General features: G+C 51.9%; 1 protein-coding gene across 1 annotated transcript in view; it reads left to right on the top strand.

Moving 5' to 3' along the window:
• Positions 1 to 388: 388 nt before the first annotated feature.
• Positions 389 to 23,804, top strand: part of LTF (lactotransferrin) — a 30,837-nt gene continuing 7,421 nt past the window's right edge. The window contains exons 1-13 of the mRNA XM_053897526.1: positions 389 to 496; positions 6,373 to 6,536; positions 7,899 to 8,007; positions 8,318 to 8,500; positions 8,823 to 8,970; positions 9,873 to 9,928; positions 12,846 to 13,024; positions 13,497 to 13,671; positions 14,483 to 14,637; positions 16,162 to 16,252; positions 17,287 to 17,334; positions 18,447 to 18,602; positions 20,288 to 20,429. Coding sequence (XP_053753501.1) covers positions 454 to 496; positions 6,373 to 6,536; positions 7,899 to 8,007; positions 8,318 to 8,500; positions 8,823 to 8,970; positions 9,873 to 9,928; positions 12,846 to 13,024; positions 13,497 to 13,671; positions 14,483 to 14,637; positions 16,162 to 16,252; positions 17,287 to 17,334; positions 18,447 to 18,602; positions 20,288 to 20,429 — 1,649 coding nt within the window. The 5' untranslated portion in view covers positions 389 to 453. The remainder of the gene's footprint in view (positions 497 to 6,372; positions 6,537 to 7,898; positions 8,008 to 8,317; positions 8,501 to 8,822; positions 8,971 to 9,872; positions 9,929 to 12,845; positions 13,025 to 13,496; positions 13,672 to 14,482; positions 14,638 to 16,161; positions 16,253 to 17,286; positions 17,335 to 18,446; positions 18,603 to 20,287; positions 20,430 to 23,804) is intronic.

Here is a 23,804-nt window from a genome sequence, read left to right as displayed (position 1 = left end):
AGGCAAGGCGAGTCCCACAGTTTTGATCACAGATGATCACAGATGACCACAGATATTCCCCTTAGGATCCCGGCTCTGTGTCCAACCGTCTAGGAGGCGCTGAGACCAGAGGAAGGAGCAGACTCAGGGGCCGCGACTCCCCAGGGCTTGCAGACTGACAGAGGGAAAGACCACCCCAGTAAGCAGGCGGGACCAGCGGCACTGGGGCGGTGGGCTGGGTTTTCTGAGCGGCTTGGCACTGGTCCTTCTCCCCACCCACCACTGTTCCCCCTCACCACTCCCCCCCTCTTGGTCTTGAGGAACCAGTTGGGGGTTGAGCGGGGGAGGGCAGGGGGTGCCGATTGGGCCACAGGGCGGGCCACACCCCGTGAGATCACCCAGCCCTGGATAAAGGGGTGCAGAGACTGCTCAGGTGGCAGAGCCTTCGTTCGCCGGTCGCCTCCGGAACCCAGAATGAAGCTAGTCTTTCCTGCCCTGCTGTTCCTTGGGGCCCTTGGTGAGTGCAGGGACTTGGGGGTGCGCCCGCCGGCTGGGCGCCGCGGTCGCCATAACCCGCGAGATGGGCGCGCGTGTCCCCGCGCCCTGCGGGGTGGGCGCCCGTGTGGCCGCGTCGCACGAGATGGGCTCCTGTGTCCCTGCGCCCCGCGGGGTTGGGCGCCCGAGTCCCCGCGTCGCACGAGATGGGCTCCTGTGTCCCTGCGCCCCGCGGGATCGGTGCCCCTCTGTCCCTGCGCCCCGCCGGGTGGGCGCCCAGAGCCTGCAGCGTGGGAGGCTGCGGGGGTGCGGGGGTGCTGGGGGTCTTGGGGCCGGGCCCCGCCCACCTGCCTGGGGAGGAGCCAGAGCCGAGCTCCTCCAGGCGGATCCGGGAGTTCCCAGAGCTGCGCAAAGCGTCCCAAAGAGCCTTCTGGGACCCTGTCCCATTGCGTCCCAGCAGGACCTCTGGTAGCCATAGGACTGTTGCAGGCTTTTTGCATGGGAGGAAAATGAGACCCAGAGAGCATGAGCGACTTGCCCAAGACACACAGGAGACGGGAGTCAGAAGCCAGCGCCGGCAGGGCTGTGCGACATGGGCAAGACAGAGCCCCAGTTTCTTCAGTTAAAAAACGAGTCCAGCCACCTGCCCACACAGTTGTGAGGTGGAGGCCGGCTGCCCGCTGCTCAACGGCGGACCAAGGTGCGCACGTTTCCCACCCCGGAAGGGCAGCGCTGGTGGCACAGACAGCCCCCCACCCCCACCCACCCCACGGCCACCGGACCCCACTGTCAGAGGGTCTACGAGAAAGATGATTGATTTCTGTTCTATTTTTAAAGTTTATTTATTTTGAAAGAGAAAGAGTGTGCGCACGAGTCGGGGAGGGGCAGAGAAGAGAGAGAGGCAGAGAGAGAGAGAGAGAGGGAGAGGGAATCCCAAGGAGGCTCCGCACTGCCAGCACGGGTCCCAATGGAGGGCTCGAACTCACAAAACGTGAGATCATCACCTGAGCCGAACTCAAGAGTCTGATGCTTAACTGACTGAGCCACCCAGGGGCACCCCCCTCGTCCTGATTTCTGGTTTTCAATGTGCCCAGACGAGAATTATTTGAAACAATTTCTGGGAGTGTACAGAGGGCACTCACCAGTTGTAGACATCAGTGATGTTAATGTGTGAGGGCGGGGCTTCCGGCAGTGGAGGGGCGGAGCTGTGAGGGGCATGAGTGCCTGGGAAGTAAGTGGGGGGTGGGGGGAGAAGGACAGGTGTCTCCCAATTCCCAGGCCCCTGCCAGCCCAGGTCAGCCTCCTCTGAGCTGGGCGCTCCCTGGGTGGAAAAGACTAATAGGGCGCACAATGACCTTATGCCCCCAAACCTAGGGACTGTGAAACCATCCCTGTCCCCACCTCTGGTCCCCTTCTCCAAGTTCCTTCCTATGGTATTGTCATCCCTGTCTTCTCTGAGGCAGGATCGGGTCTGCCAAGACCAACTTCCCTTCTGCCCCCTGACCTGGGGCTTGCTGGGTAGCACAGCACAGGGTTGGGGCTGCTTGGGAGAGATCGAGAAGCAGGAAACCTTGCTTTCCTGGATGTGGTCACAGGTCGCAGCCACAGATCCTGGCTCAGAGTTGCACCCTTGGGTTCCACTTTCATTTGAATCTTTGGTTGCCTCGCCCCCTCCCTTCACCCCCTCCCCCCTGCTGAATCTGCAGTTTAAGTCCTACAGTCAATAGAATGGTGGCTAGCATCCTAAAGTGTCACTGAAACCCTGTCGTCCCCTGAGGAAGGAGTGGCACCTGCCCTGGGGGATTCCTGCCCTGCCCCCATGGCTGTGCTGGCTGGCAGAGGCTGGCTGGGCCGAGAAGGGTAGCTCCATCCCAGCCCCTGCCCTTTGAGGTCAGAACACCGCATGTCTGCATGGAAGCAATCACAGGATGCCTACTTTCAAGAAGTTTCCATCCAGGCTCATGGGGGCAGCATCTGAGGGGCAGATAGTTCAGATGCTAGGTTGGGGATACAGGAGGGGCCAGCCCTACACCTGCTTTGGGGAACATATCATCTTGAGGGGGGGGATGTGTGGCTTCAGAGCCGGCTGGTGAGAGCTCTTGGTGGGGGGGGGGGATGAGCTTGTGGTGCACTTGGTGCCCCTGGGGTTTGGGGGGGCTGGGACTGTGGATCTTGGAAAACCCCTCAGTGGTCCTTTAGTCTCCTAGTTCAGCCAAGGGAGAAATGAGCTCTACCCGTGGGTTCCCCATTCCTGCTGCTGTTCGTGCCCTCCCCCCACCTTGAAGCATGCCCTTCTGTTTGGCTCTCCCTCTTCACCCCCAGATCCCATCCGTCCCCGAGCTAACTTCTGACACCAGCTCCCTATTCCTGCCCCTTCTCCATTCCCAGTGCTTTTCTGCTTGGTTCCTGGCTTTCAGTCCACTCCCTCCCCCATTCTAGGCAGAGCCCTTATCTCTACTCTCTTCATGAGCGAGCTCTACTCCCTCTGGAACCAGACCTCCCCTGACCAGCTTGGAGGGCTTTCCACGCTCTGGCCCCAAATCCTTTACTCGCTGCATCTCCACTGCAGCCCGCTTCTAACCTAGCCAGCCTAAATAGACTGGCTAGCCTTGTGGCAAGAACAGGGCGAGCATCCTTAGCTTATCCTTAGCTTCCTCTTTTTTGACTTTTTTTTCCTCTCCGGATGGGAGGGGAGATCTTGTCCCGTCTGCTTACATGAGACACAGTGCTGTGTATACAGACTTCCAGTAAATGTTACTGGGTCACGAGTGGCCGGATAGGACCAGGTTAATATTTGTATGGCAGGACAGTTCCCTGAGGGCCTCGGGATCGATTACATCCTTTGGGATTTCCTGGGACGACGGTCAGTGGGGAAGGAGTGTGGCAGCATATGCCCCTGAGCCCCCGCTGACTCAGCCTGGGAGCCGCTGCCCTCCTCCCCTCACCCTCCCAGGGAGCCTCAAATACCTTGGCGGGTCTGACTGCGCAGGGGATGGTTCATGAACAGGAGGTAGCAGAGGGCTGCATGTTCCACTCTAAAGCGTATCCAAGTGGGAAAGGGGCTTTTGCAATCACGTGTGTGCACGTGTGTGTGTGTGTGAGAGAGAGAGATGGCTTTATCGAGCTATATTTTACATATCATAAGATTCACCTACTTCGAGTGTACAATTCAATGCTTTTTTTTTAAAATTTTTTTTTAATGTTTTTATTTATTTTTGAGACAGAGAGAGACAGAGCATGAATGGGGGAGGGTCAGAACGAGAGGGAGACACAGAATCTGAAGCAGGCTCCAGGCTCTGAGCCGTCAGCCCAGAGCCCGACGCGGGGCTCGAACTCACGGACCGCGAGATCGTGACCTGAGCCGAAGTCGGGCGCTTAACCGACTGAGCCACCCAGGCGCCCCTACAATTCAATGCTTTTTAGGAATTTTACGAAGAGGCACAACCATCACTGTAAAATCTTTTTAGTACATCTCCGCCCCGCTGATAAGATTCTTCATGTCCATTTAGAGTTACTCTCCTTTCCCGCCCCAGCAGCCGGCCAATCGCTAGTTACGTTCTGTTTCATCAATTTGCCTTTTAGGACCTTTCACATACAAACGGAGTCATACAGCAGGTGGTGTCGTGTGTCTGGTTTCTTCCATTTAGCGTGAATGAGGCTCATTCATGTTGTAGTGCATACTGCTGGTTCTTTCCTTTTTACTGCCAAATCATACTCTGTTGTGTGCATGCACCGCATTTTGTCTAGCCATTCACCCGTGGCTGGACTTTCAGGCTGTCTCCACTTTTTGGCTTTCCTGAATAATGCCGCTGTGAATATTCATACAGGAGTCTTTATGCAGACATATGCTTTTATTTCTTTTGGGTACATATCTAGAAGTGGAATTCCTGGGTCAAAATGTTTAACATTTTGAGAAGCTGCCAATTTGTTTCCCAAAGTGGCTTCAACTGACTGAGCACCCCCCCCGCCCCCCCCAGGCACCTCTGTGTTTGTATTTTCTTAACTGACTTTTGAAACACAGAAGTTTTGGATTTTGAGAGGTCACTTTATCAAGTTTTTGCATTTATGGACTGTGCTGTTGGTGCCATGGCTGATTAAACTTTGCCTATCCCAAGCTTGCAAAGTTTTTCCCTGTGTTTCCTTCTAAAAGTTTAATTGTTTTATCTCTTATACTAAATTCTATGATCCACTTTCTGTGTATGGTGTGAGGTAGGGCTCTAAGTTAATCGTTTTTGTACGTGGATATATGTTATGCTAGGACCCTTTGTTAACAGACTGCCCTTCTGCCAATGAATTGCCTTAGTGCCTTTGTCTAAAATCAATTGAATGTACATATAAGCATTCTATTTCATTGATCTATATGTCTGTCTTTATGCTAATATCACACCCTTTTGATAACTTTGGCTTTATAGCATGTTTTGAAATTAGGAAGTAAAATTTCTCGAGGTTTGTTCTTTTTCAAAATTGTTTCACCATTATATATAAATTATACAAAAATAAATTGTAAATATAAATTATACAGAATTATTTTGGCTAGTTTGCATCAATTTATTTATCTTATATAAATTATAGAATCTGCTTGTCAACTTCTGCAAACCTCCCCCTCCTCCCAGCCTGCTGGAATTGTGATAGGGTTTGTGTTGATTCTCTATCTCAGTTTAAGGAGAATTACCATCCTGACAATATTGAATTCATAAAGCGTGCACATAAACGTTTCTCCATTTATTTAGATCTTTAATTTCTCTCAGCAAAGTTTTAATTTTCAGTGTAAGTTTTGTATTTTTTGGTTAAATATTTCCCTAAGTATTTAACTCTTTTTGATGTTTTTGCGAATAGAATTATTTTCTTAATTTTATTTTTGGAGCATCCAGGGCTTATCTGCAAAAATATAATTGCTCTTTGTATATTGACCTTGAAGCCTGTGACCTTGTTATATTTGTGTATTCGTTCTAATAGCATTCTGTGCACTCCTTAGGATTTTCTAGAGGATCGTGTCATCTGCAAATAAAGACAGTTTTACTCCTTCCTTTCTGGTCTGGATGACTTCTATTGCATTTTCTTATTATTGTGGCTAGAATCTCCAGTATTTTGTTGCACAGGAAACCTGAGAGTGGAGACTTGATCTTCCGGGGGCAAGCCTTCAGTCTTTCACCATTTTAATTTAATGGTGAAAAACTGTAAGTTTTTCATAGATGCCATTTATCAGGCAACCATGTGTTGGTTAAGAGCTGTGAGCAAATCTGGTCCAGGCTCCTTCCTAATTGCATCGACCCTATCAGCAAGGTAGGAGAGCCAGTCTTTCTGATACAGAGGCGAATGGTGGTAACTCGGGCACATTGACCCATTTGGTACACGACTCGGTGTAGCTACTGACAAGGAGTCTGGTGCGGTTAAGTTGCCTCGGCATCAGCGGGGGGCGGTTCTTGCAGTTACAACCGTCTAGAGACACCTGGATTCTTGGCTAGATTTTGCCACTGTTGAGCCGTCCGTCCCTCAGCCTCCTCAAAAGCCAGATTCCACATTAACAAAACAGGAGCAAGAATCCCTTTCCTGCCTACCTCCCAGCTTCATGCGGGACAAAGCTCCACCAACTGAGGCAAAGGAGCATCACCAGTTCTTAGAGGTAGGAAATGTGTCAGTTACAGGAAGGAAGATAACCCAGAGTCTCTGACTGTCTCCTTGAATTTGCGGAGAATCAGAGCCCTCTGGCCGGCAGAGAACGCTTGTTAGACAGTCAAGACACTTCCACTTGAGGAGACTGGCCTGACCTAGTGGCCGAATGGGGCAGAAGGAGGAGGAGCAGAGAGATGAAGGAGTCTGGATAAGTCTGGCAGGGGGCGAGGTGGCCTCTCCCATGGGCAGTGGTTGAGCCCTTACTCCTGGGTTTCTTTCTCCCAGGACTGTGTCTGGGCACCTTTAGGAGAAGTGTTCGGTGGTGCACCATATCACAAGCAGAGGAAGCAAAATGCACCAAATTCCAACAGAATATGAGAGGAGTGGGTGGCCCCAATGTCTTCTGCACAAGGAAAAACTCTCGCCAAGAATGTATCCAGGCCATCAAGGTAAGTCAGTACCATGTGTTGGTTGGAACCAAATTGAATGGAAGGGAAGGGAAGGGAATAAAGTAAAAAATGTATTTCCCCCTTCTTCTGCTTTTCTTCCTGGGCACCGATGGGTTGGGAGTGCTCCTTCCTCATAGGACACAAGACTATTTGGAAAGCAGATACTAACATTCTAAAGCGGAAACACCACGTGTGGGGAAACTGTGGTTGCAACACAATTTTTTCTCTTTTTTTTATTGTTTATTTATTTATTTTGAGAGACAGAGGCAGGGAGGAACACAAGCAGGGAAGGGGCACAGGGGGAGAGAGAGAGAGAGAGAGAGAGAGAGAGAGAGAATCCCAAGCAGGCTCCATGCTGCCAGCTGCAGAGCCCAACATGGGACTCAAACACCTGAACTGTGAAATCATGACCTGAGCCGAAACTGAGTTGAACGCTTAACGGACTCAGCCACGCAGGCGCCCCGGAACTTGCATTTTCTAAAGTAATGGCAATAAAATGAATCCTACCTTGCTGGTGATTTTATAAATAAAACGAAAGCCTACCTTGCTGGTGATTTTATAGTGAAACTGATCTTCGTGGTTGGTGGCCTTCCAAATTGGCATTACAAATCTTCTGGAAAGTGGAATAACAAGAACAGCCAGGGCCACGAAGATAAACAAGGTCACTGTCTGAGCGAGTCCACGCTTAGTTGCCCATCCCAAGGTGACAGGCCATCGGAAGGAAAAAATTCTACGAGGACAAAGCTACCCATGAGAGCATAGATTTCATAGCAAAAAGAAAGTGCTGAACATCTGAGGGGTTATTTGACAAACTATGGAACAACCACATTATGATAAAATGTTATGAAGTCAATAAAGGCCCTGCAGAAGTATGAAAATGCATGCATTTTAGAAGAAGAAAGCAGTCCACAACTATTATCTGTACCAGAGAGGGGCGGAGAGGAGAGAGAGAGAGAATCCCAAGCAGTCTCCACGTTCAGCTTGGAGCCTGATATGGGGCTCGATCCCATGACTCTGATCATGACCCGAGCCAAAATCAGGAGTTGGACACTCAACCGACTGGGCCACCCCGGTGCCCCTAGAATAAACAACTGTAAGTATAAATGACCGTGAAGGGCAGGAACGATGAGACGATACAGGCGGGGACGCTTATAAGAAAGAGACAATATGCCAACGTCCGTAGTTAAAGCTATTGCCCTCAAAAGAGGGAACTTTGACTCGTGCCACCAAGTGAACATGAGTGAGTATGCCCCAAAGGAGACCCTTTTGAAGATCCTTCTAGATCTTTCTGACCTCCTGAAATCCAGTTGCCTGGGTTGCCTGGGCTCTCTCCTGAAGCTGGCCTGGCCTCTTTGCTTTCAGGCGAACAAGGCAGATGCTGTGACCCTTGATGGTGGTCTGGTGTACGAGGCAGGCCTGGACCCCAATAAACTGCGACCTGTAGCGGCTGAGGTCTATGGGACCCAAGCGGGTGAGTTCTCCCTGGAGACCCGGAAGCTGGGGTGACCCTGGCCTTGGCCCCGGGCTCTGTGCAGGGTGGATGAGATCTAGAGGTGGGCTCACGGGCGGCATCCCACTTGCAGAGAACTGAGTCCCTGGGCTCTTTGGGCCCGATGCCGACCCGCTGGGGGAGGACACGTGTGTGCTCCCTGGGGAAACAGAGCAGGTCCCAGGAAAAGCTAGCATATGGCTTCCTTTTCCACCAGGGCAAGGTCACGTTGGGCTGTTTTTCTCCCTCTGGTCTGGGCTAAGAGCTTTCAATTCTCTCTGTCCCTTTGCAGAGCCACAAACCCACTATTATGCTGTGGCCATAGCAAAGAAGGGAACCAACTTCCAGCTGAACCAGCTACAAGGCAGGAAGTCCTGCCACACAGGCCTTGGCAGGTCCGCCGGATGGAACATCCCTATGGGGTTGCTTCGTCCATTCTTAAACTGGGCAGGGCCGCCCGAGCCCCTGGAGGAGGGTAAGATGACTGGAGGACTGTGGGCAGTCTCTGGGCGGGGGGAGGGGGGTCTCCACGCTGGCCGCACACGCAGGCCGCTTTGTAAACGTGGGATGAACCCCAGTGGGCCCACCGCACCAGCGGCCCTTTGGGAGGCGGCAGCAGAGTCTCGGGCGGCTCTGAGAGCCCCGCCTCACGTAAGAGGCTGTCCCGCAGGGGTGGAGGAAGGGGCTCTGTCTCCACCCCCCTCCCCTCCCGCCCCTCCCCAGTTCGTGCCCGTCCCTGGGAGATGTGATGAACTGCCGGCTCACACATCTGTGGCCTATTTCTCTGTGTTCAACAGCTGCGGCCAACTTCTTCTCTGCCAGCTGTGTGCCCTGCGTGGATGGGAAAGAGTACCCCAACCTGTGTAGCCTGTGTGCGGGGACAGGGGAGAACAAATGTGCCTGCTCCTCCCAGGAACCATACTTTGGCTACGCCGGTGCCTTCAGGTGAGTGAGAAGGCCCTCTTCTCCCCAGCGGCCTGAGCACCCTGTGTCCTCAGGCCGGGAGTCCTTTTCTCTGGCCCCAGTCACAGCTCAGCCTGCCAGCAGGGACCGCAGAGCAGGTGTCGTTCTCCTGAGTCCAAAGAGGGCACTGGCTTTGCCCAGTGCACGTGCCCCTCCAGCCCCCTCCCCCCCAGATCCCCCTCTACGGGCCCCTTACCTCTACCCCAGCCTCGTGAGCCGTCACCCCGACAGGGGTCGTTCCTTGTCCCCATAGACGAGGCTGTGGCTTTGTTTGCGCTGGGATGTCCTGTGTTTCCCTGCTGACTTCCGCCCTCTCCCTAGCCACAGAGGGACTGAAGGGGTCTTGTCATGAGACAACCAGTCCCTCGCTCCCGGAAGGACAGCTGGAGCGTCCAGGCTGATGTGGTCTGCCCCGCGCGGGCTTCTCCTCCAGCTGGGAGACAGCGAGCTCTGCCCGACTGCCCCCTGCACCCCCTGCCCCCCCATGCCCCGTGCTGAGGCGGATGCTGCTTCTCTCCCCACATCTGCCTCCTGAGCTCAGGCATTTTTGCAGACGGAGGCCTCCCCGCTTGGCCGCAGCACATTTGCCCACTCGGTCCTGGGAGAAGGGACCACATACTCAGGCATATAGAGGCTTCAGATCCTTTTATATAGAAAGACCCGTTTTGCCCTTTCAGGCCCTAACGCAGGAGGTGGGGGGCTCTGGCCAACCCCTAAGCCGTCCTTCCTCACAATCTATCTGGAGGTGGCCGCCTTCCCAGACAGGTGCGCTCCAAAGCCTCAGAGGAGGGGAGCCCGGGGCCCTGCTCCCCTGGGAGGCCCGAGGAAGAAGCTGGGGACAGCCGGCTCTGTGCTGACCCTTCTGCGACTTTCTCATTTCACAGGTGTCTGCATGAAGGAGGTGGAGATGTGGCTTTTGTCAGGCACACTACAGTGTTTGGTAAGAAGTGGGAGGAAAGCTAGGGTACAGCCTCCTTTTCTTTTATTTTCCCATAATTCTGAGCACTGAGCAAATTGGACTCTTCACTTCCTGGCACGCTATTATCAAGGTTCTCTACGGGGCAGGCCTCTTGTTTGATATTATTTCCTGTTTTACTTTTCTTTAAAAAAATGTTTTACTGTCTATTTGTTTTTGAGAGAGAGAGACAGAGCACCAGCGGGGGAGGGGCAGAGAGAGAGGGAGACACAGAATCTGAAACAGGGTCCAGGCTCTGAGCCGTCAGCACAGAGCCCGACGCGGGGCTCGAACTCACATACCGTGAGATCGTGACCTGAGCCGAAGTCGGACGCTTAACCGACTGAGCCACCCAGGCGCCCCCCCTTATTTCCCATTTTAAGCCATCGGTTTTCTCTAAATCCCCCAATACCCACTGCCTTTCTTTTCCTCAGAGACACCCCCACCTCTGTCCCCAACACAGGTTTTTGGGTTCTGAGACCACAAAAGTTTCGGCATTAGAAACCATGCTGCTGCCAGGATTTTCCATTCAGCATCTTGTTTTGGAGATTTATCTGCGTTGTACGTCTAGTTCAGTGTTTCTGACAGCTGAGGAATGCTCATCAGGTTCTACTTATCTGTCACCCTAGGTCACCTTGCCCTTCCCTCTCCCACAAACAGCTCCATGACTCACGTTCTCCTGTGTGTCCTCTTACTGTTGTGCAGGAGAAGATTCCTGAAATACCACATGCTGATGCACCCTGCTGGGTGTGCACGGGCTGAACACATGCTTACCAGGACCACCAGAGACAGACCCACCCCACTGACCCGAGACCTCCGGAGATAGGCTTACATTGATCATCTCAATATATTTGCTAGTCATTTTCTAATCTTGACTATTTTCCTATTGAGTTTAATGCCTGTTTCTTCATGATGTTGATTCAAGGAGAGGCATTCTTTCTTTAGTTTATTTTGAAAGAGACAGAGAGAGTGCTCGCTTCGGCAGTACATATACTAAAATTGAAAGAGACAGAGAGCGAGCCAGCAGGGGAGGGGCAGAAAGAGAGGGAGAGAATCCCAAGCAGGCTCTGCAGTGGGAGTGCAGAGCCTAACGTGGGTTGGTGGAGAGAGATCTCACCCTACACTTGGCTGTTCGTTTTCAAATCTCGTTGAACTAAAAGTGTAGAATTCTTTTGCTGGATTTCTAAAAACGTCATCCTTTAATTTTAATTAGAATTGTTTTGAGTTTAAATTGGTCCATGGGGAACTATATTTAATGTTAAGTTGTCCAATCCCTGATCATGATGAGTTTTCCTCCTTTGATCACACCTCTTCTATGTCCTTTAACAGAACTTACAAAGTTTCTCTTTGTTGGTCTTATTGTGCGAGGTTAGTTACTAGCTCTTTCATGGTTTGGGTTGCCATTACAGTCTGATAGTCTAGGTTAGCTTCTGCTTGGTTGTTGCTAATGAGGATAATACTTGGCTTTGGAAGTTCTACCCTGCTGGATACCGTTATTGGTTTTATTCCTTCTTCCTTGGTTTTGTTGGCTTTTCTATGTAGATGACCACATCATCTTTATTTTTTTATTTTCGGTTTTTGAGGCGGGGGGTGGGGGGGGAAGGGCACAGGGGGGGCGAGAGAGAGAATCCCAAGCAGCCTCCACACCTAGCGGGGAGCTCAGTCTCACAACCATTGAGATCATGAGCTGAGCGGAAGTCAAGAGTCAGACGCTCGACAGACGGAGCCACCCAGGCACCCCCGTGGATCGCATCATCTTTAAATAGAGTTTGCCTTCTTCCTTCCGGCGTTCCATCTCGTTTCTTTTGTCAGTTGTGTCCGGCACTGTGTTGGCAATATGACAGCTGACATTTTTGCTTTGTTCCTGATTTTGAAGCGAATGCTTGCATTTTCTCCTGCTAGTATGATTTTGCTGCAGCCATTTTGATGAAAGGCATTTCTCAAGTTCAAGAACTTTACCGAATTCTCCATATTACTAGTTTCCTGAAACAAACAAACAAAAAACCCAACCACAACTAGATGTTGCACACACACCTGCTTTTTCTGCATCTGTTAAGATTATCTCATGGTGCTTATTAATGACGTGGAGTACTCTGGCTTTTTAGATGATTGACCGTTCTTTATTAATGAAATAAGCTGATAAACCTTAACCCTGATCTATTAGTTTTTAAAATACTCTGTTAGGTTGAGTTAGCTAATGTATATCTGAGATTTTTGCACGTATGCTCATAAGGAAAATAGGCCTGTAATTCTTCTCTCCTGTACTGCTCTCTCTGATTTTGAGCTCAAGGTTGTACTACTCTCCTAAAAGGACTTGGGCAGGTTCCTGTCACTTTACATATTGTCACTATACATGCTCATATATGGGATACATTGGCAGTTCCAAATTGGGCTGAACTCACTCATAAAAACAGACTTTCCCCTTCTTTTGGTAACACCTCATGTTGGGAAGTGATTCAACTGTACATCCTGCCTTAAAAATGTTTGTAACTTTTTATTCTTTCTAGAGAGGTGGGTAAGGCAGCGCCCCCTGGCTGGTGCGCTGGGATTGCCTCTACCCTGGGACACTTTTCTAGGAGGGGTTGCCATGGAAACAGATGGGGTCTGGTTCAGCCTCCTTGGCTGGCCAGGCAGAAGGTGCAACAATCCCAGAGCAGCCTGTATGATCCAGAGGAACACTGGGCTAGCCCCCAGGGCTTTCTGGTTACTATCTTTACTTTTTTTGAGTGTTCCGGAGCAATCCACTGCCTTTCTGACACCACCACCACCCCCCCCGCCAGTTTTGTAGAATACCTATGATGTCTCCTCTAGCTCACGATGTGGGAGAAGGGGACCTCCAGCTCACGGTTAATGCCTACAGTGGGCTCATCCGGGCTCCCCTCCACCTCCACCTTTCCTCCAGAGACCCTGCCAGACAAGGCCGACCAGGACAAGTACGAGCTGCTCTGCTTAAACAACACTCGGAAGCCAGTGGATGCGTTCAAGGAGTGTCACCTGGCCCGGATCCCTTCTCACGCTGTCGTGGCCCGAAGTGTGGACGGCAAGGAGGACTTGATCTGGAAGCTTCTCAACAAGGCGCAGGTGTCCACCTCCTCCACCCCTCTCCCACCCCCCCCCCCCCCCCCCCCGCTCCCAAGGTCCTCCCCGCCTGCCTGGATTTGCCGTGGGGAGCTTCCTTCCTTCCCGAATGTCCTGCTGCTTTACAAGTCTTTCTGCGGCCTCTCTGCATAAAGGCTAACAGATTCAATGGGCTCTGGACAGCAGAAACAATAGAGGTCTCTCCAGCATTACTGATGAACGGTGTCTCAGGGGCTGGAGCAGCAACAGGGGGACGATGAGGCAGTATTCTCAGGACTCTAAGGTGCCTGGGCCCTAGCGGCTTTTGAAGCCACAGCTGAATGAGCCACGGGGCCAGTCCCTCCACACGAGGAAGTGAACCAAGGTCCCCAACGCTCAGAATCATCCCCAAGCTCCGGGCGCTGTGGTTCAACATTGTGCTTTTCTTTCCTGTCTATTTCCCACTGACGCTGTAATTCCATTTTTCCTTAATCAGGAAAAGTTTGGAAAAGACAAGTCACCTGCGTTCCAGCTCTTTGGCTCCCCTAACAAAGAGAAGGATCTGCTGTTCAAAGACTCTGCCCTTGGGTTTTTGAGGGTCCCCTCGAAGGTCGATTCTGGGCTGTACCTTGGCTTCAACTACCTCACTGCCATCCAGGGCCTGAGGGAAAGTGAGTGAGGCCCGGGCAGGCCCTGCGGGCAGGCTGGTGGGGGTGCTAAGCCAAGGGGCAGGCCTTCCAGAAAGTACTCTCCCTTCTCCGGCAGCAGAGCTCTGCTCTGGAGCGGCCCTTGTCCATTCGAGGCAGATGCCAGTGTGCTGTGAAGCAAGGCAGGGCATTTTAACATGCGGGAGAGTCTCCAGACTAATGTGACAGACACCCAGTTAATGCGGTTGTATGTCCCCGGCTCCCCGGCCTGGACAGAACAATCAACTTGCCTCTTTATGAAGTAAGAACTACGCACATGAACCGAGAGAGCCAGGGCCCCTCCTGGGATGAATCTGGAGGCCTGGTGAACGCAGTTCTGGACTGGGGCCCTGGACTTGGCCGGGATACCACAGGGGGCCAGCTCAGCCATGGCTCCTCCTCTCCTGGGGGGCTGAGATGGAGTCAGCCTGAGCGAGGACACTGCACTGCAGTTAATGGTGGTGCCTGACTGAGGGGAGGTCAGTCCCCTAGGCCATCTCTTGGGGCTGCCGCTGTCTGTGTCCTGGAGCTTTAATCCCGTGGGACCCCGATACTAGGCAAGTCACCGCACTAAGGCTTGAAGGGTGGGTTAGAAGCCAGGGAAGCCTCCAAAGGAACCGAAATAGGAGGCCCGGGGTTACGCGCGCCTGGCGAAGGGGTTGGGCCCCGGAGAGTGGAGGGGGAGAGCGGCAGGGGGCAGCGAGCGCAGGGCTTCCGGGCGGTGGGCGGCGCCTGGGTGTCCCCGCCAGGCACTGGGCCCCACGACCGCTGTGTCCCTGTGTGTCCCTGTGCGCAGCGGCTGCCGAAGTGGCGGAGAGGCAAGCGCGCGTCGCTTGGTGCGCGGTGGGCGGAGCGGAGGAGCGCAAGTGCCAGCAGTGGAGTAGCGTGAGCCTCGGGAAAGTGACCTGTGTCTCGGCGCCCACCGGCGAGGACTGCATCGCCCTGGTCCTGGTAGGGGCGCGGGCTCCGCCGGGGGTGGGGGGCGATCGGGACCGGGAGACACCGTGCAGGCGGGGCACGGGCCCAGAATGCTTGTGGCCTTTCCACTCTCCTGCTTCGAGGAACAGTCGTGATTGTTGCAGGGCGCTGGGAGGACATAGAAAGGTAGCTCGTAGAAAAACAAACAGCAGAGATACACCACGGCTAAAGTCCTGATAATTTCCTAGCCCCGGATTTCTCCGGACACCTGTGCTCGTGCCCCCAACCGTCCTGGATCGTGCCAGTTCGGTTGGTTTTGAGTCCTTGCCACTTAATGGTACATCGTGGCCATTCTCCCACGTGAATATCTCTTCCCTGAAAACACTGAAAAATGATTTGAGGATGTCTTTCCCGTGGCTGTGGCTGTTCAGCCACGAACCTATTCCGCTTTGGCCCATTATTTTGTTACTACCATTAGACCCCCCACCCTGCCCCCCGTGCTGCATCCCTGAATAGAAATTTTCATCCATATCTTCATATCTCCAGTTTTTAAAAAAATTTTTAAAGTTTATTTATTTTGAGAGAGAGAGAGAGAAAGAGAGAGAGAGAGAGAGAGAGAGAGAGAGTGTGTGTGTGTGTGTGTGTGTGCAAGTGGGGGAGGGGCAGAGAAAGAGGGAGAGAGAATCCCAAGCAGGCTCCACACTGTCAGCACAGAGCCTGATGTGGGGCTCGAATGCTCAAACTGGTGAAATCATGACTTGAGCCCAGATCAAGAGTCAGAGGCTTCACCGGCTGAGCCACCCAGGTGCCCCTCCAGTTTGTTTTTTAAAATTTTTAACGTTTATTTATTTTTGAGAGAGAGAGAGTGGGGAAGGCGCAGAGAAAGAGGGAGACATAGAATCCGAAGCAGGCTCTGAGCTGGCAGCACAGAGCCCGATGTGGGGCTCGAACTCACAAACTCATGTGGGATCGTGACCTGAGGTGAAGTCGGACGCTTAACTGACTGAACCACCCAGGCGCCCCCCAGCTTTTTTTTTTTTTTTAAATAGAGTTGTAAGAAAATTATTACTGAGCCGAAGAGCGAGTTTGCAGTCTTGATGAATCCATAGTCGAATGTTGGGGTGCGGGTGCGTTCATTCCCCTGGCGAGGCAGCTCAGTCGTTTCTGCTTATTTGTTGAACAACTTCTGTGTCGAACTTGAGCGTAACGCCAAGGGGCTGAGACCAGACAAGGCGGCTTGTTCGATCCGTCTCCTCACTGAGTGAGGCTGGTCCAGGAGGGCGTCCCAAGAGCGTTTGGGGGACAGAGGGTCAATGCAACCTGTGCCTGGTCTGTCCATTGGGAGCGACCGCACGAAAGGTGCGAGGGGCTGATAATCGAGAGTGTGCCAAGTGTTTCCTTGGGTGCTCAGTTCAAACAGGCCCTGTCTCTTTCTGCTACCTTGTCAGAGCACCTGACATTCTCTGACCTAAAGCCCTTCTCTCAGACAGCCTAGAAACAGGCGAGACGGGAAAGCGCCTCTCTGTATGGTGCCGACGATTTGCTTTGGTTTTACAGAAAGGAGAAGCCGACGCCCTGAGCCTGGATGGAGGACTGATCTATGTCGCGGGCAAGTGTGGTTTGGTGCCTGTCCTGGCAGAGAACCAAAGTAAGTCGGTGTTGAGGGGGGGCGGGGGTGTCCTCTCTGGTTTCTTCCGTCTGGCCCATGGGAGCAGTAACCCCACTTGGTGGGTCCAGGGGCAGATGCTGAGATGGACGGATGCGTTCAAACAGGAGAATCGGGGAGGGTGGGGGGCAAGAACGGATGAAAGGGGCCTTTACCCACACGGCCTGTGTGTTGAGAAGTGACAAAGCACAGATTGGTTTCCTCTTCTTCATGTAAAACGGGATTTTAGTCAAGTACAATATACATACAGAAAAGTGCCCGTAAGTGCAACTCAGTGACGTGTCACAAACTGGTGGGTCCCCATGCCCTAGTGCCCCGATCATGGCAAGTTCCAGATGGCCCCCGGCGCCCCCCTGCCACCAGCCGCCTTACTCAAGCGAGGGCAGTAACCCCTGACTTCAAACGGCACAGATCAATTCTGCCTGTTGAAAAAAAAAATTTTTTTTTAATTTTTATTCATTTTTTGAGAGAGAGATGGAGACAGAGCGTGAGCAGGGGAGGGGCAGAGAGAGAAGGAGACACAGAATCCGGAGCAGGTTCCAGGGTCTGGGCTGTCAGCACAGAGCCCGTCGCGGGGCTTGAACTCACGAGCTGCGAGATCATGACCTGAGCCGAAGTCGGACGCTTAACCGACTGAGCCGCCCAGGCGCCCCAATATCTGCCTGTTTTTAAACCTTCCGTGCGAGACACGTGCTTTGTACGTCTGTTGCTCAGTGTTATGTCCGTGAGATTCATCCAAAGAGTATTGAATCTCGCTGCTGTATGATATTCTGTCCATCTATGGGGGAGAGGCGTTCGGGTCATTTCCAGTTGGTGGCTGTTGTTTGGGTCATTTCCAGTTGGTGGCATCTGCGTCTGTGTCTTCTGCTGAACACACGCATCTATGCCTCTCTGCTGCATGGGATTGCTGGACGGTCTCTTCGGATTTGATCCCGCATCGCTGAGATTTAACAGTTTGTGGCTTCTCAGTAAAGCTGAGTGTTTAATGACATTTTGCTTGTTTTTGCTCCTTTCAGAATCACAGACCCCTAATAATGAACCTTGTGAAGATAGACGAGTGGAAGGTGAGTTGGAATCTGCTAATTTCAGGGTCATGGGTAAGTTCTCATTGCTGGAGGAGGAGGAGGAGGCGGCCGGGAACTTAAAAGAAAAAAAAAAAACCTCACAGAAAGAGATACAGCCACAGAAGCCGTAAGCTCTTTTGAAGAGGCAAATAATTCATAGACGAGTAATTGTAATTAATGTTGTATTGACCTTCACACTTGGCAGAGAACTGTCAGAGTTCTTCACTGTTCTCACAGCCATGGACGGTACTGCGGCAGATCCTGGCCTTGAACCGGGTCTCCCGGGCTAGATCCCGTGCTCTGAGCGTTACCCCCACCCTCCCGCTGGAGCCTGGGCTTGCTCAGCGCCAGAGGAGCTCTGCACTTGTCCACGGCTGGAATCCGTCAGTGACGCACCGTCAGGAGAGGGATTGCCACCATGTGGACCCTCTCACGGTGCAGGGCTGGTTTGGACTCAGCATGGGGGGGTCCTTGCAGACACGCTCCCTGCACTTACACAGCACTTAGTCTGGTGGCCATCGTGGCTGTGGCCCAGTGTCTGTTGCAGCTGGTGATTTATGCACTATTGGGGTCACGCTTGTTCAGTGTTTTTTTTTTTTTTTTTTTGCCTTAGTGGCTCACGTCTAATTTAGTAGCTCACAATGTGTGCCTGGCCAAGGACAGTCCCTAGCAATCACTTAAAGGATCCGCTTTTCCTGGGGCGCCTGGGTGGGTCAGTCGGTTAAGTGTCCGACTTTGGCTGAGGTCATGATCTCCCAAGTTTGTGGGTTCAAGCCCTGCCTTGGGCTCTGTGCTGACGGCTCAGAGCCTGGAGCCCGCTTCGGATTCTGTGTCTCCCTCTCTACCCCTCCCCTGTTCATGCTTTGTCTCTTTCTTTCTCAAAAATAAATGAACATGAAGGATCAGCTTTTCTTATTATTTCGTTTCATAGCCTAGATCGTTCTCACCTTCCCAAAGAACAGCAGCCGAAGCTTCAGGCAGTGGCCGGATACCTGGGGGCATCATCGCCTGGCGATGCTTCTTGACTTATTTTGGCTTGGGTTGCAGAGGGATGCGCTAGAGTCCCATGCCAGGCACCCTGGAGGTTAAGTCCTGCTCTTCTGTTGCTCAAGGGTACCTGGCCGTGGCAGTTGTCAGGAAATCAGATGTGGATATCACCTGGAATTCTCTGAGAGGCAGGAAGTCTTGCCACACCGCCGTGGGCAGGACTGCCGGCTGGAACATCCCCATGGGCCTGCTGTTCAACCAGACAGGCTCCTGCAAATTTGGTGAGGCCTGAGGGCGTCGTGGGTGGGCCACCCTGGGCGGTAGGCACATCGAGCTGTGGAACCTCAGGGAAGGGCAGGGGTGGGGATGTGCAGGCTGGCTGCGGCCCACGGGCCCCTTTTGGGGTAAGCGTGTTCTCTGTGTGGCTGAGGAGGGTCTCTGAGTGGGTCTCTACCCAACACGTCCCATGCCCCAGCCACCCCAGCCCAAGATAAAAATTCTGGAGTATCAGTCTGTTTCTCTGCACCCTAAGAACGGAGGCAGGTTCTGAGAAGTACGGATGTTATTATTATTATTATTATTATTATTTTTAATCTCTTGGAGCTCTGGATCCGAATTTCTCTTAGGTGCCGGCTTCCTAACTTGGGGAAAGGCACCTGCCTGCCTCATGAAGCTGACTTCTTCCTCCACATGGCAAGGAAACCAAATTAGACCTCCAGGGTTCTGGCTCACCTGCTTCCGGGGCCTTCTGTCCTGGCCGTACCCCAGGCTCACACCCCGTGCCCTACCTGCTGTGGGCCTGGTGACGTGGAAGTATGTGACATGTTCCCGCCGGGGCTCACCTCTCGTGCAGGGGTCTCCTCGAGTGGGGCCCTCCTGCATTTTGGATGGGTTAGGGACCCTGGTTCAGGCAGCTTTCCACGTGGCTCTGCTCCTCACCGCGAGCACTCGCTGTGGTTGCTCTGCACAAGCCCCGCGGCCTCCTCCGAGCTGGGGGGAAGCCGCCAGGACCCTAGCGGGGTGCTCCCCAGCCTCCTCCGGAGGTTGGCACGCGGGGTGGCTCTTCCGGGGGCGGGGGCTGCACACGTCTCAAAACGGGCTCTCGCTGCTCATCGAGGCGGGGCTTTCTTGTCCACATCGTGTTCTCTCTCCTCAACCCACATTAATCCATGTTGGCTCCCTAACGCGGGTTAAATCACACGATGGGCTAGTGCAGATTACGTTTAAGCTGCTGGGAGAGAAAACCCGGGCTGGCAGAGGCTTATTTCCCTCTCGTGCAAGTGCGATCCAGAGGTGGATTGTCCACAGCTACTGGGACAGCAGCACAGTGTCAGCAACCCGGGCTCTGACAAGGTGGCTTCCATGCTCAAGGTCACCTCATGGCCCGTGGAGGTCTAGTTCCCGCTTCTGCTTTCCATGTGCAGAATGAAGGAGGGGAGGGAGAAGAGGCGGCAAAAGGCAGGTGCCAACTGTCTTTTAAGGGTGTTTCCAGGACGCTGGCACACAGCGCTCCTGCTTGATGCTCACTGGCACGTCCCTAGCCACATGGCTCTACTGGGCACGGGGTGGCGGGGGAGGCCAGTCTTTATTCTAAGGGACCAGGAGCCCGGGTCAAAAGCTGGCTTTCTATTTCGGAGGCAAAGGAAAATCAGGTCCTGCAGGGTGCCACCAAGTTCATCAGCTGAGTCCCCAGCTCGAGGCTGTCATCGTGGGACCCTCTGTCCAGTGACAGGCTCTTTTCTCTGGCCTCGGTCAGGTTTCCCGTCGGTGCCTACAGGGAGAAGCTTCTCCGATTTCCGGCGGGCCCTCGGTGGGTGGGTCCGTGTTGCCGTTCGCGACGGTGAGCGTGTTCTGTCTGTCCTGGGCCGTGTAATGAACCCAGACCCAGTGGCATCGCCTGCTGGGTGAAGGCCTCTTACCTCGACACGGGCAGGAAGAGCTGACTCCCGGTGTTCCTTCCCTGCAGATGAATTCTTTAGTGAGAGCTGTGCCCCTGGGTCCGACCCGAACTCCAATCTCTGTGCGCTGTGCATTGGCGACGAAAACGGTGAGAACAAGTGTGTGCCCAACAGCAGTGAGAGATACTTTGGCTACACTGGGGCTTTCAGGTGAGTGCCGCGGCCGAGCCTCCCCAGGACAGGGACTTGTCCTTCGTCCGTCATCCTCTGGCATCTTGGCAGTGCATTTCTAAGGGGTCAGATATGGCCTGTCACGGCAGAGGCAGGGAGCAGCCTGGAGGTCCACTGATGGACTGTTCCTCCCCCACATAAGCCACTGCAGACAGTGGAGGCTGACAGGGTGCCGTCTGACCTCAGCTCAGCCGGGCGCCTTCCTGTGGCCTGGGGCCGACGTCGGCCTCAGTGGGCCTCAGGGTCCTCATCCTCAGAATCAAATGGGGAGAGTACGTGGCCCCTTAAGTCCCGTCTATAATTCAATTTTAGGGGGAAGACTTCTCTCTCCTGTAGCCGCCACCCTCTAGGCCAACACCAGGAGTCGGCCAGTTACCCGACTGAGCCAGCCAGGTGTCCCTGAGCTTTTCAGTATATAAAATTCAGTAGCCAGGGGCGCCTGGGTGGCTCAGTCGGTTAAGCGTCTGACTTCAGCTCAGGTCACGATCTCGCGGTCCGTGAGTTCGAGCCCCGCGTCGGGCCCTGGGCTGATGGCCCAGAGCCTGGAGCCTGCTTCCGATTCTGTGTCTCCCTCTCTCTCTGCCCCTCCCCCGTTCACGCTCTGTCTCTCTCTGTCTCAAAAATAAATAAAACATTAAACAAATAAATAAATAAATAAAATAAAATTCAGTAGCCTTTTCTCCAGTGATGGGAGGATACAGAAGTAGCTTTTACTCTCGTCTCAGTGGCCCATAAAAGTATTTTGCAGACGGACAAGAATATCTTTAAGGGTTTGCAAATGGAAGAGTTGTGATGTGATTCCGCTCAGAAACATTGAGTAGACACGTTTCTGATAAAAACCCAAAGGAATCATGTGGTTTTCTCTCTTAAACCTGTGGGAAGGTATTATTTCACTGGAAACACTTACACCTTGGTATTCCTGTTTATACTGGAAGGGAATGGTTTGTCTTTTGTTCACACTGAGAGCTGGGACCAGAAGTCCTGTTACCACTGTATTTCTAACCAACGTCCTTATATTGCTGGTTCTTAATTTTCAACCATCAGCTATTTTCCGCGGACTTTCTATTCTGGGAGAAGAGGTTCTAGCCTCTCCTGTGCCTGTTCTGCTCACAACCACAAACTTCACCTGCTTTTGGCCTCCCACAAGTTTATGTCACGTTCAGTGCTTACATGACCATGGATATGTAAATATTATTCTCCTATTAAATATGTGGTATAATAAGGTTGTACTTCCCTTATTGTACAAAGTTCCTGTTTACTGTAGAGTTAACCGGTGTCTCATTTTTTATTTGCTTAATTTTCTGTGCTTAAAAAGAAAAATCACTAATTCATCTCAAAACCCCTAGCCAGGAGCGTAAACCTCCTAACAATACATACCCAGAGTGAGTGCTGGCCGGGCTTCATCAGGTGATGGGGAATATTGCTCCTGCCCAGTCTGGACTGGTTTCCTCTAGGCCCCCTGGATGTCTGTGGTCCTGGGATCCCCCTTGATGGTCCTTCTGGGATTTCCTTTTGTTGTACTTCGTGTTAAATTGCCCACTTCCCGGATCCCGTATCTTTCACTTTCTTGGTTTTGTTGGCACAGAACACATCTTTTTGAGAAGGGGTGGCTTGGATTTGCTGTGTTTTGAGTATTACATGTCTGGAAACGTCTTTCTTCTATCTTTGAAATGATTTCTAGTTTGGCTGGATAACTAAGTGGAGGTTGAAAAACATTCTCCCTAAGGATTTTGACAGGATTTCCATGTCTGGGAAATGGCAGTGTTAGCTGTTTTGACTGATTCTCTCACTAAAAACAAGCAGAAATGCTGGATTAGTGCACATGTGCGCGTGCGCGCACACACACACACACACACACACACACATTCTTTTTTAAAAAACATTTTTAAGAAATATTTTTATTTATTTTTGAGAGAGAGAGAGACAGAGCACCAGCAGGGGAGGGGCAGAGAGAGAGAGAGACACACACACACACACACACACACACGCAGAATCCAAAGCAGGTTCCAGGCTCTGAGCTGTCAGCATAGAGCCTGACACGGGGTTTGAACCCACAAACGGTGAGATCATGACACTTAACTGACTGAGCCACCCAGCTGTACCTTCACACGCGTGTTCTTAAGAGTATTGAATAACTGACAAAGTAGTAAAGGATTATTAGACTAAAATCTAAGGGAGACTAGGAATTCAGAGAGAGCTAAGTGCCCACTTTTTCCTCAGGACATTTATCTTCATGACAGACATGAACCTGGAGGTTACCTACACCTTTAAGGTAGGGATGAACCAGAAGTAACTTCCACTCCTACAGGGCATCAAGTTGCTGGATGCCGAGGAGAACAGGGAGGGAGAATGCATACCACCCCCTGAGAACCTGAAACCATGAGCCAGCTTCTGCATGGATTTGTAGCTCAAACTTGTATCCCCTAGGATGGTCCAGAAATTCTCGACTCACAAATATCTTTAAAAATGATCCCAGGACACCTGGTGGCTCAGTCGGTTAAGTGTCCAACTATTGGCTCAGGTCACGATCTTGCGGTTTGCAAGTTTGAGCCCCGCGTCGGGCTTTGTGCCAACAGCTCAGAGCCAGGGGCCTGCTTCGGATTCTGTGTCCCCCTCTCTTTCTGCCCCTCCACCGCTCGTGCTCTGTCTCTCTCTCTGTCTCTTTCTCTTTCAAAAAATAAAAATAAACAAATACACATTAAAAAAGAAAAGATCCCAGACTAGTGGTCCCTCTAGAAACATGCCTGGAAGACAGCACTTTCATGGTGGGCCTCCAAAGACTGCTCAGAAATCCTGTCTCAATAATGATGAGCAGTACACAATAAAAAATAACTATAATAATATTAACCAACACACCAGGCTACCAAGCTACCAGAAGCAAAATCCAACAGAAAAAACAAGGTAGTATTTCTTTTAATAGAAGAATAAACAGAACTTCTGGAAAGGGAAAAAACACAGCAGCTAAAATTAGCCATGCAATTGACCAGATTAACAGCATAGACACAGTAAAAGGAGAATGAAGATTTGTGAAAAACCTATCCAGAATTTAGCAGAAAGACAGAATATACAGCAAGCTCAAAAAATTAAATGCGTTGATCCATTGTCTTCTAAGTCTAGAGTTTCTGTTGAGAAATCAGATACCACTTTGGACTTCTGATTCTTTGTATATGACACTTTCATCTTGAAAACACTCTATTTTTGAATTTGGAATACTTTATGTATAATTTCCAGAGAGAATAAGCTTTAGAAGGCTTAGAAAGCATCCTGGACACACAAGTCTATGCAAAGGATATTTTGTGAAGAGTGAAGAAATCAGACACCTAACACATCTCTCTTATATGTGTATTTCTCTCT

The sequence above is a fragment of the Panthera pardus genome, unplaced genomic scaffold (genome assembly GCF_024362965.1).
Source record: "Panthera pardus isolate Hobbes unplaced genomic scaffold, ASM2436296v1 HiC_scaffold_8, whole genome shotgun sequence".
Classification (NCBI taxonomy): domain Eukaryota; kingdom Metazoa; phylum Chordata; class Mammalia; order Carnivora; family Felidae; genus Panthera; species Panthera pardus.
This window is presented reverse-complemented; position numbering and strand designations above follow the sequence as displayed.